Source organism: Nilaparvata lugens, chromosome 8, assembly GCF_014356525.2.
Source record: "Nilaparvata lugens isolate BPH chromosome 8, ASM1435652v1, whole genome shotgun sequence".
Classification (NCBI taxonomy): Eukaryota; Metazoa; Arthropoda; class Insecta; order Hemiptera; family Delphacidae; genus Nilaparvata; species Nilaparvata lugens.
In genome coordinates this window covers 19748086-19761537 of record NC_052511.1, presented here as the reverse complement: position 1 = coordinate 19761537, position 13452 = coordinate 19748086, and the positions used below count along the sequence as shown (strand labels likewise).

At 34.2% G+C, this 13452-nt stretch overlaps 1 protein-coding gene across 1 annotated transcript in view; it reads right to left on the bottom strand.

Moving 5' to 3' along the window:
* Window positions 1-281: 281 nt before the first annotated feature.
* Window positions 282-13452, bottom strand: part of LOC111044541 (rhomboid-related protein 2) — a 127756-nt gene continuing 114585 nt past the window's right edge. The window contains 5 exon segments of the mRNA XM_039434205.1: window positions 282-1466; window positions 1469-1565; window positions 2249-2349; window positions 2992-3104; window positions 5310-5452. Coding sequence (XP_039290139.1) covers window positions 1333-1466; window positions 1469-1565; window positions 2249-2349; window positions 2992-3104; window positions 5310-5452 — 588 coding nt within the window. The 3' untranslated portion in view covers window positions 282-1332.

Genomic DNA, 13452 nt, shown 5'->3' with positions numbered 1-13452 from the left:
TGACGTAGACAATAACAGAGACAATTTTTATCTAATGGAAGAGAGAATAGCCAATGTATCGGCTGGAATACATTACATTCTTATATGTAAACCTGTACATGATACATTTTAATAATCTATTCCATCCATACAGAAATAGAAAAAAATCAATAATAAACCATTTATAAGGATGAATACGATAAGAGTAAAGTAACTACTATTTCAACCGACGGTTTGAATAAGATTATAGCAAATACTCATACACATTAAGATTTCAGAATAAAAACAGGATCTTTTGAGAGTAACTACTTCTTGATTTTTTTGGGTTTTGGTAATAAGATTTTTTGTTCAAGTTGACTCCTACAGCCATAACAGATCATAGCACAATACCAATAATGACGTGGCTTATGAACAAATAATACACATTGAAAATTATTGTTTTTTTACAATATTGATGGAGAGATTCTTGTGATGTACATTGATTTACAACAATTAGGCTATATATAACAAAGAATACACATTGGTAGAAAGCAACATAGATTCAATAAATATAATTATATGTTAATTACACGCAATACAGTTAATAAATACATAGATACAAAATTTAGGCCTATTGGAGAGAGTCTTTTAAGTTCTAGACTTATCACGATGACTTGCATCTAGAATTGTATCAAATTTGGACACAGCAGTATCACCTTATGGAAAGATTGTATAACAATACGATAACATTGTATCAAAATATGATAGCATTTTATCACACTATGATAATATTATATCACACTTTGACAATGTTCCACATTACAAGATTCATTGTAACCAATTCATGATATTGTAGGCTAAAGGCCTATGATACTATGATACAAAATTCAACACATTTGTATAAAACCATGAAACCTAAAACGGTTTGAACGTTTGAAGGCTTACTGTAGCACATCATGATAACATAGTACAAGCTCATGATAAAATGGTGGATCTCACCATGATACATTATTGTATAACAATCTAACATAATAATATCCAACACCATGATACAATTGAATGTGATAATGTATAAATAAGGCTACTAAATCTCATTATGAAATAAATCAATCACTCTTTGACATGTTCATGTCACATAATGATACATTTAAAAGCGATATGATACTGTATCACAAATAATAGAATAATTTTTTACAGCTTGAAGATACGTTGCTATATCTCACAAAATACGTTTGCATCATAGGCCTACACCATATGATACAGGACTCATATGATACAATACTGACTTTATGATACGATACTGGATCTCATTTGATACAATTCTATCACACTGATACGTTTCTATCACACCATGATACGGCTGAAGGCAATGTATCATGGCCCGTAGCTCGGTGGTAATATGTTGAATAAAACGGCGAATAACGTGCAAGCAGCGTAAACTCCCAAAGCCACCCACCGTTCTATTTTTATAAAAAGATAAGGTTTGTTATAAATGAAAAGTATCAACTATTTTCAAGTATTTCTGTAACAAATGAAAGAAAAAAATGCTCACCAACTACAATGACTCCAACAAGCCTGACTATGCCGAACTCCATGTTGTTGTAGTTCTGAAACAGACAAATCCTCAATAAATCAATTGAATTTTAATTTAGAAGAAATCACATCTATTCTCTCAGTATTAAATTTTCTCATATTTTTCAACTGATTTCACAATTATGGTTATTATTGAATCTTTCTCGTCTTTTTTGGAAAAAATTAACATTAATGACTCATTAAATAAAGAATAATATTGTTCAAACTGACTTAATATTGATCTTGATAAGCACCATAATTCAATCCCGATTCTGGGTGCACTTAATGATCATCAAATAAATCAACAGAGTGATTATGATTGATTACACAAATGAAATGATTACGCATGATGTATGAGCAAATACAATGGTGGTGATTCTCAATTGATTCTATGTCTCCATGATTGGTGGATTAGAGGATAATCGAATCATTTCTATAGAGCCTTGATGAATACATCAAAGCTAGACTAAATTAATCTGTGATGAACTATTAAAAATATAGAAAAATTCTCATCCAATGACAGTAATAATAAAATTATATTTCTCATTTAATTTTATAACATTATGCCACTCTTCTTCAACAGCATCTAAATGGATATCTATGGCATTTATGTATGGATATTTATAACTTAATCGCTGTATAAATTTATAGGGGGTCAACATCTCTTTGTGTACTTTCATTGTATATTCACAAAAAAGAGAAATTTAAAATTTCATACCAGCAAAACATTGGCCAGATGAGCTGCTAGGAGTGCGTAGACCCCTCCCGAGGCACCCACCAAGCAGACATCCATATCAAAAACAGAAGTTCCTAATGAACCTGAAATCAAAAATATATTCGATTGTAATGTGACAAATAGTGACTAAACTATGTGTTCTGTACTAAAAGTTTCCGTACATTTACGGTATCGTAAATACAGGAATACTTTCTGTACCTTTTGTTTTTGTACATAGAAGTTTTCAACTTTTTTAAAGTTTATGAAGTTTTTGTACATGCATGAGTAACTTTGAAGTTCTCATCAAACTTTCATAAATCATAAACCAAGCAGAATGCTGTGAACAGTTGACAGAATAGAAATAATAGAATATTATTCTTCAAGTAGTTCATTTGAGATGGAAAATTGAAAAATCATAGCCCTTTCTTGTTGAAGTTTTGACTCAATGTTCGCAATTTTTATAATTTATACATTATTCCTAGTTCAAAAGACTTCCAAGTTTATCATGGAGCAACCCTAGCATCAAAAATAATCTCGATTAAGTAAATTCAATTCGGTCACATATGGGACCAATCAGAAGCAATATCATGATTTGCCTAGAAAGCCTGAAAGCTTTTATTTCGATCGATATAATTATTGAAGTGAAGGCTTTCATCAAAGCTGTACAATGGATTCAGAATAAAATCCAATTCATCAATTGTACGAGACGACGTATTTCAGAAGCGCATTATATTGTTCCTACTCACCAGCTAATACTCCAGCCATATAAACAGTTCCTATCCTAAGTGAACCGTGCACCATTTCCAAGGGCAGACCCACTAACACTTGCACCAACAAGTTGAAGATCAAATGCAACCATCTGAAACAACAAAAAACACAACTGTAGCAACACAAAGCAATCAAACAAATAAAAATAAATTAACAACTGAGACAACAAAATGAGAAAAACTTTGGAAAAGAAGTAGAAAAGAACATAGATACAAATGACAATGAGTTTAACAAGGAAAAAAGAGAATTAACAAGTGTAACAACATAATGACAACACCTGAATTAACTGACAGCAGAACTTTGAACTCTTCACAATATTCACTAGTCTGTGACATTCTGGTTGTTTTGTTTTTCTCTCCTTTGAAACATCTACTTCTGTGTTTGTCACGTTTGACCTGTGAGTGAGTCCGCTCTAGTGCAATCCTGGACAAAAGCGATTTGCAGTGGAGAGTGGAAGGAGGAGAGGAGAGAAAAATGAGAGATAGAGAGAGATATATAAGGCGAAGACAATGTAAAAAGAAGAAGGAATAGGAGAAGGAGAAGGTGAAGAAGAAGGCGAAAGATCATGGGTAGACGGAGGAGGAAAACGAAGAAGAAGAAGAAGAAGAAGAAGAAGAAGAAGAAGGTGAAGAGGAAGAGTATAAGATAATACTGGTGGAAATGAACCAAAAGAGGATGAGAATGAGGAATTAGGAAAAAAAGAGAATAACAGGAGAAATAATTTGGTATAAAGGAAGCAAAAAGAGTGGGAAGATTGATAAGAATAATGAGAAGGGAAAGAGAGATGGAGGTTGCAATGAAAAGCGAGATAGATAGAGGGAGATAGGTTCAAGTGGATAAGGAGGAAGAGGAAAGAGGAGGAAGAACACACATTGTGAAGAGAAGAGTAAAAGGAGGAGATAATACGGAGGTGGTACAGAATTAGAGGATTGAGGATTTGAAAACGCATAAATAGAAGAGATGAAAAAGATGAATATAAAGTTGAGGTTGAGAATGGAAAAATGGTTAATAGATGAAGGAGAAGAAGAAGAAGAATGAGAAAGCCCGGAAGAAGTCACAGAAAACAGAAAAGAGGAAGAAAGGAAGAAGAAAAAAGAAAACAATATCAGGAGAAATCGGAAGATGGTAGAGGGTGAAGGAAAAAATAAATGGAGTGAGAGAAATAGGTTGATGGTTATGGAAGAGGAAAACAGGTGGGAGGAGAAAAATGAGGAGGAAGAACTAAAAAAGAAAAAAGGAGATAAGAAATAATTAGAAAAGGAAGAACTTGAAATGAATTGAAAAAAAGGAAAAATGAGAAAAATTAGGAGTAGAGCTAAATGAAGAAAAATCATGAAAATGGTGGAGCAGAACTAAAGAGAGAGAAGAGATGGGAGATTACTAGAATAGGAGTAGGAAAACAAAGGACAAAGTAGAAGGTGTAAGAAAAAGAAAAATACAGAAAGTGATGACAGCAATCATACAGTTGAGTTGAGATTTGCCAGGTCACTTTGACTTGTGACCTGTGACTGTGACCACAACTGAACAAACCAATGTCACACTTTTGTCACCGTTTGATGACTTGTGACATTCAGGTGACGAGAAAATTTGTTCGCTTCCAATCAGAGACAAAGAACGGCTAATAAAGGCGGAAAACTGTACTAACTACAGCTACCTTCATTCAGCTACAATCATCAATCTCAATTCTAAAATTGAAATAGTCCAAGATCTAAGGAATATAAATGAATATCTTATCTCACTTACTTAATCTAAGACATTCTTGATCCATACAATTTTGATCCCTATTGAATATTCATTTTTTCCTATTCAATGTGAAGGGATTCTCATTTCAAATCATTCAGGATTTCATTACGAATTGAAGGGGAAACTATAAAATACCAACTATGTTGTGAATTCTGTTCCGTTCACACACATTGATTGACACTTCATTTCTCGAATGATCCACAATATTCATAGTTTGAAAATATTGAAGAGGGAGAATTCAAATAATGAAATACTAGGGTCTTGCAAAAATATGATACTGTAGCACCACAGTACCACAAGTCTAATCAAACAAAATTCCTTCAAATATGTATATCACCTCGTAGATTATTCTCAATAAAATTTAATATTATTCGAAATATCTAGTGTTGAATTCAAGTATGATTGAAAGGAAAAATGGTCGATAAAACATCTAACGATCTTCATAAGAAGTTTTTACTCATATATTGCTATGAAATTTCAAAAAAGGTGCAATATTGATTATTTGAAAAATAAATCGGTATTTTGAATACAAAATAACAAGAAGTATCCTTACCCTGCATGAAGGACCATATAAAAAAAGAATCTCCAAATTTCAAGGCGCTTGTCAGGACGGTAGATAAAAAGGCTGTCTGTGGGGACGGGGCCCGAAGGATTCAGTTCTCCTTTCGACACAGTGTAGTAGGTAAAAAAGCCAAGCTGCAAAACAAAAGACACATAAAATTAAGTTAAGTCTACAGAAAAATCCATCAATGATTTATAATGAGAATTTTATTAATAAGCAAGAATCCTAACAACTAGGCTACCACTTTTGAGTATAAGTTGAAAAATATGAAATATTAAGAACTCAATTCAGGACATCATTAGATCATTTCCCACAGAATAACTCCTTATTCCACATTTTATGAATCGCACCCCCAATCCACAGCTACCATTATTCACATCTAGTTGAGCACGATCATAATCATCACATCATTTCCTATTCCAGTGTTTGACTGCACTACAGTCTTGTTCGGCACATTTATCATTAATCTTATCCAATTCTTTCCCAAATGAGATCACGCATTCTCAACAATGTCTTCATTATATTGACATCAACTGCATGAGAGGGTAGAAAAAGTGATAAGGAAAACGTCATCCAACTGACTTCCTGAGGAAATTAACAATTGTCCCTTTCCACATGGTTCCCAGCTAATGTCTTTCTCATCACTCAATATCATGCAGCATTATAAGGCCTGTTTACACAACAAGATATTGTTTAACAGAAGACGCACATCGAGTTTTCCCAGATTTTTTAATAATAATTGTAGACAGAAATCTCTGGTTTCTGAAGACTTTCACCAGAATTTGAAGATAACAGTTTTGTATGGAATAAGAAGATAATTGTTATCGACTGAATCAATTCTCATTTCCATTTCGCATCTTCGTATTAATTTCACTTGTGAAAATGATTAAGTTATACATTTAGTATTGTGCCATCACCATCATGACTACTAGAATTGTTGGTGATAAGTCTACTGACCAAAAATACTTCTAGATCACTGTAAGACTCATTCAATATAATGTAACAAAAATGATCCTTTAAACATGGGTCCAGACAATGATTTATTTTTGAGATTTATATTTCTCCAATTACTAATATTGATATCTATAGGATAACTTCCACACATAATTGATATAGATGATTAGACATCCATCAGTTTTCAGTTTTGTTCCATGCATTAGTAGGTTTGCTTATGACCATCGATTCTTGTGAATAACGAATATTGTGAATAGTCTTCTGAGCTATTGGAAGTAGCTGAGCCATCGAAAGCTAATCATGGAGAGACACTTTCAAGAACTGCATTGTAATTTATTCCTGATTGCATTTGAAACCCAAGCTTATGACTCTGAATACATTGTTGGGCAACTCTAATTGGGTTGATAGGAAAATGTATGCTATAAATGTAAGATTTGCTATTAGCGTATAGAGCTATACAATATACTTTAAACTGTAAGCATTCATGAATATAGAACGTTGATGCTTCCCATTCGTTCAATGCTGACAGTTTGACGTGAATTTCACTTCAATATACAACATAATATTACAATACGAGTATAGGTATAAAGTCAGGCCATAGATTATCGTATCAAAACTTTTTAAGATCCCCATTCAAAATTAGAATTTAAAAAAAGGAAGATAAACCTTCAACCAAAACAAAAAGCAGATAATCAAATAGTCTACCAATCTCTTCATTATTCATTCTTGTCTAATTACTAAAAAACACACGACCAGAAAACACCAAAAATAGTAGCGTCTAGACAAAAACCAGAATACTGAGAAATGTACAATTTCAGAAAATCCATTAGTGTTTATAACCTAGAGGGAAACAGCTGGTAATTTATTAAAAGGTGTGGGAAAAGTAAGGATGAAAAAAGTTGACGATGGAGGGAGAAAAGAAGGAGAGGGATGGATAAGGAGGAGAGGGGTGGAGGGGGTGGAAGAGGAATGCAGAGAGGAGGGAAATGAGATTTTAACGATTGCAGGGGTGGAAAGCTAGTTAAGTTTGTGTGTAAGGGAATTTTTATATTATTTTCTTGATTATTCATCCTCATCTTATTCGTGAAACAGTAGAATTTCATTTTCATTATGCCAAACCGGGGTTCTCATCTCATGAATCTCAGTTATCATTCATTGAACTTTTTCAATTTTGCACTCTTGATTCCAGATTATACATTGTCTTTAAATTCTTCTATATTAACATCCACATTCTAATATTATTTCAAGAGAATTGAAAATTTTTCCAGTAATTATGATATTATTATCTTTTTTTTAACAATCTGCTGATCATTCATTCTTCCTCGTTTCCTTCAATTTATTGGAAATCCTCATTTTCATTCCATCAAACAGAATTTATTATTTTATTTTTCCAGTGTTATCCTTCTCCCTCTCTAATCCTGGACCTGGTCATACACCTGCTCAAAAACACACAACGTCTTGAAAGGGCACTTTCGATTCATGATGACCCTCAGCATGCATCATACACGTGCCTTCAAATTTCTCCTACCCTTCTCTACCTTTTCCCCTACAAATGTCGCCTCAAAAACCCATCTTTCACGCACTCTTTCCTGACGTTCATTATTGCACGCATCTCCTTCTTCTTCATGATCTCCATGATCTTCTTCTTGATTCTTTCTCCCTCTTTCCTGAAATGCGGAAGACGTAGACGTCTGCCACCGGAAGTGGAACGTGTCCTGGTAGATTTGTTTCCCTCCTTGTTGCACTCCACACGCCACTTGCAATCGTCTGTTGCGCCATAACTTTACATCTCCCACTGGTACTCGTACTTTCCCTCAATCTGGGGGTGAATTCATAATTTATTGCTATCTGTAGTCTGTACTCCCTTATCTCTCTCTCTCTCCTTACTCCACCTGATCACTCTGTTCCGTTCGTTTTGGGAAGGGAAGAACAGTTCTTGAAGTTACAAAATACAGTGTTTTGGAAATACATAGACATCACGATACTTTCTTGGAGAGAAAGTCCACCTTCATATTATTACTCCTTCTGGTATCATGGATTTCACTGTGATTTGAGATTGACTCCAATTTATTTCTGAAAATAAGAGATTCCTTACTTTCCAAGTTTTTTATTTTTGCTACTTTCCATTTCTCACTTAATTTTTCTCATCATCCTCTTATTGTAAGCGCAGTATAGGTGCAATGCAATATAGGTAAAAACCCTGTCCAATTACTAATAGTTACTTATCTGTGATCTCTCTGTATAGACCCACTTACCAATCATTCCGTTCACTTATAAATCTATAAATCTCATCAATTTTCAAAACAGAATAGATTGTTCAATTGACGAAATGTATTATTAAGAATAGACTAGAATGCTCTATCCTGAAAATATAAAGTTAGAGAGCTACTTAATATACAATAATTATTATTGAACGAAAATCCAAATTAGATGCTGCAAATCGCCCCGAGGACTTCTGCTACTGCAAATATTACAACAGGGTAAACAGCTAGATGGGCGCTACTATATAAAAATCAAATAAAAATTTCACATATACCTTGAAGCTACTGTCATCCTTATAGTTATTATCAACTTCATCAAAAGCTATTCACCCTATAATTAACTATAAAGTTGTAGTTATTAACCTCAAAATTATTCACCTAATAATTAATTCAATATTCCTCATTCAATAAGTAGTTTACATAAAATATTATTGGCACGCGTCTTGCCGTCTACCACTGAAACGCAAATATTCCAGACCTCTCACATTTTTCTTAATTTCACTTCTCTATTCTTCAGTTTCCGTCCCACCACCCCCTCCTTCACCTTCACCCCCTCCTCCTCCTCCTCCTTCTCCTATACGACAAGGGCAGATGACAGACTTCCTGGGCAGGTGATCCACATCCACATCCCATTTCAGAGAAGAAAAGGGAAGTTTGTAAGGCTAACAACAGATGGATGCTGGGCCAAGAGTGGAGGGGTGAGTGGGGGTGGCTCTAGAGATAAGGGTTGGTGGTGAATTTCGGGCACACTTTCGGAAAACAGCCCCAAAAATAAGCGGCACACGTTTCCGAAAACCACTCTCACCCTCACCTACACACACATTGATACACTAGGCCTACTTATTTTCAGTTTCAATTCTCGGCCTAAAAACATCACCCGTCTCGCAGATGGTTTCCCAAATTTGGGGAGTTTGATCTGTTGTCGTCTGGCTACGAGAGAGAGCGCTTGAGAGTGAGACAGAGTGGGAATGAGTGGGGAGGAAGATTGCCAACAAAGCAATAAGGGCTGATAAGAATTTGGGGATATCGAGAATAAAATTGATACTGTCTGGCTGTTGACAACCAGTACGAATTTTCAGCCACCTGAACAGCTGTAAATTGGGCAGATGTTGAATGAGGACCTTTTTTTTTAAAGTAGCCAACTAGTTTTTTTATTCAATTTTTGCATTTCATCCCTCCGATAGTACGCTTCATTTCATTTGAGAACTGAAAAAATGGATTTGAAATTAGTAGTTATGATATAACTATACGGTTATAGTTATTCATTTCATCTACATAACGTATATATTTTATTTAATTCATTGAATGATCTATCTGGAAATAGAGTATTGTGATGAGACTTCGAATTATAATGAACTTGAAAAAATGTAATTTGTCTGAGCCTGTTGATAAGATTATAATATAATATTATAATGATCGAACAAAAATCTATGATTTAACAAATTTTATTATATAATTTGAAATTTCTCTTCTACAAACTAAAAAAAAAACTCTAAATTTTCCTACCAAATTGGTCAGAGTTTCAAAAATATACAATATATATATTGATAATTCTAGTAACTTTCCAGTTCTCGTGAAACTATTTGAAACAGTAAGCAGTTTTGAGATAACCAACCTTGTTTGAGGAGAATGATTTTTTGAATGTTTTTGTTTTTGAATTTTTTGAATAAAAGAAAAAATTAATGGTGGTCCACCGAACCCTCACGCCAGTAGAAGTGTCACAAAAACCGCGCCAGTACTCAAGGGTTAAGAAATATAAGTTTTTATTCCAAAATGTTTTAGTCGGTTCTTGAAAAATTTAGTAAAATAAACCATGTAATTGAATCCACATGAGAATAATTTCACATCTTCATAATTCAACAAATAATATTATATATTCATGTTAATTTTTAGTAACTATTAAATCACAAAAAATTGAAATGAGTTTAAATCAACTTGTATTGCTAACATAAATTCGATGCAATATCACGTTTCATTGAAGATAATTCCATGTTATGTAACATAATAGTCAAACGTGGACTTACATTGAAGTTGAGGACTAATCTGGAAAATTGGATACATTGAAACAGATTCAAAATTCAACAAAAAATTAAGAGAGACCACAATGGATTGGGGCAAGATGTGTGGATTAGGTTCACCGATAAATATAATAGGTCAGCAGCTTCAGGATGGACATCTGCAACTTGATACTAATCCTAGGGGTGATGGTGATACACATTTCGCCATATTATCCTTCAATAGTCCGCCTGGCTTGCAGCTGTGATAGTATGGCAAAAAATGCTTGCTGGCAACTGGCAGACTTTTAATTTCCCTTACGAATCTCAAGGATGGTTTATGAAATTTAAAACAAATATGATGTACTTTTGATTTTTGGGAAAAATCCCTAATGAGTGAACTGTTATTTGGTACAGTATTTTGATAGAAATTTTATGAAAGTTGGCATACATATTTCTTGAAGTATATTGAAATTCCAGCTCAAAACAGTGACAATTAATTCAAACTTTGCACTATCATTTTGTTATTTGACAATAATATGTTTGAATGTGGATGTAGAAAGAGAGGATATGAGAATAGCTGAGAGAGAATAAACTGAAAATATGGAATTATTGAGTGCGAATTTTGAGAATTATATGCAAGTACACCAATAATCATTTGGAAAAGTCACTGTGAAATATCGAGGAAATCTATATATGGAATGGGAAAACGCAAGGTAAGAAAAGAGTGGAAAGATTGAATTAATTAAGAAATTGTAAATGAATTATTAAAATGTAACAATTCATACATAATTAGGACTGAAGATGAGAAAACTTTTCACAAAAGCCTATGGAAGAAGAGATTGAAACAGAGTATAGAAATAAGACAAGAGGCAAAGTATGAGTGTGAATGAGTGATAGAAGAAAGTACAGAAGAGAATTATTTAGGAAGTGAGAAGCAAACGATGGAAGCACAACAACCCCGTATAATAAATGACCCCCAGCAAAGCATTTCGAATGAAAAATTGTGCCCCATCTCTTCTCAAAGTATATTTCAACCGTTTTTTATTTTGCCTCACAGCGCGTGTATGTTATCTATTTCGGTGGCAGACATTAAATGCACTAACACACACAAAAGGTACACTCACACAGGGTGGAATAAAAAATACAGAAGCAGCTCTGAGACAAAAACAAGGTGTGAAATAACACACCCACTCACAAACGCATACTCGCGTCAAATACAAAGTTGCCTTTGCTTTTCAGAGAAGCAGACACTCACTTACTCTACTCTCACTTGTGATAAGTGTCTAGCTCTTGATGTGAACCCATTGGCTGGGATCCAAAGATTTTCTCTAGTAATTTTCCTAGTCTAGTGTAGTTTAGTGGTCTAGCATTCCTAGACCAGCAATCAGATTTTTTGTTTCAAATTCTAAAGAAATTTGGATGATGCTTCGTGTACTTTGTTTCCAAGTGAGGTCTACAAGAGAAAATTCTACATAAATATGTACCTTTTTAATGATTGAAATTGGGCTTCATACACTACAATAATTACAAAATTATAAATTATCCTCAGCTACTCTGGATACAGAGTTTTCAAAGTAAAATGAATTGATATAATGGTTTTCTCTTTGCCCTATATCTATCTCATCACAAGTACAATGGAGAAACCCCTTCTCAATAACTACTGCGCTAATGGCTGCTAAAAGCTCGGATCATATTATATGCTACTTCCTCCAAGATTTCTTTCAGGATGTCAAGAAGTCACTTTTCTTTTTCTGCTTCTTCTTCATTAACTATAATCTTCTTCTCCTTTATCCTTAAGCTCCATCTTTTTATTTTCTCTACCTCATCCTCCGCTATTTCATCCTTTCGCTCAAGTTTTCTAGGAGAATTACCATTCAGATACGATTCTTCTTCTTCAACTATGTTTATCCTTTGTTGGTTCTTGTTCTTCAACATCAACATCGAAACTTTCCTTTACTATTGATTTTCTTTCTCATCCATTTTTTTGTTTTCTGCATCCTCTCCTTCACTCATTTGATTCCTCTCCAATCATCCATTCTTTCCTTTTCCGTCTTCTTAGTCATAAACATCACTTCTTTTTCTTTTTCTTCTTCTTCTTCATTCTCTTTCCTTCCTTCATTGTTATGTTTCAATACCTTCCTCATTCTGTCAGTCACCTGGCTCCGATAACCCGGAAGAGAGTTACTGTGATAGGAAACATGATACCATCCCAATAGAGCAATGAAAAAACTTCAAAAAAGAAGACGTGAATGATATTATTGTTGGCGAAAGAAGAACAGAACTAGTCTCAAAAAGGCAAATAATGAGCAATGATTGAGAAGAAGAAAAAGTAGGAGAGACATATGGAGAAGACGAGAAGTGGCCAAAAAAGGACGGAAGAAGCGTAAAAAACAGGAAAAGGATGGCGCGAGCCTCAAGTACTTAAAAGCACACCCAAACACACGCTTGGATTAAGCACGTGCCCCTCTCATTTTTCTCCTTGTCTTTCTCTTCTCCTTCACCCTCTTCTCCTCTCTCTTCCACCCTCTATGCCTCTATTTCATCCTCCTCGTCTCCTCTTAGCTATTGTTTATCAAAGGAAACGTTTCCTGCACTTGAAAGAAGCCCATCGGCAAACTTGTGTTCATTTTTTACAAGCAATGCTTTAGGTTGTTCGGCGGTTTAGGGGCTCAAAGTTGTGAAATACCTGCCTGATAGCGATAACTCTTATCTGAGTTAGGAACGGGACAATTAGTTCTATTTATTCTGTTGGGAACCTTCAATCAGTGCAAACAGTTACTCTTGTTTAACAATCGATATTGAGTATTGGCTCATCGGTATCTGGATAAGATAAGAGTGGCGGTAGAGATGGAAATCACGTAGAAATCCGAAATAGGAAGAGTTATAGTGAGATTCTATTCAATCAGTCATTATTTATTATTA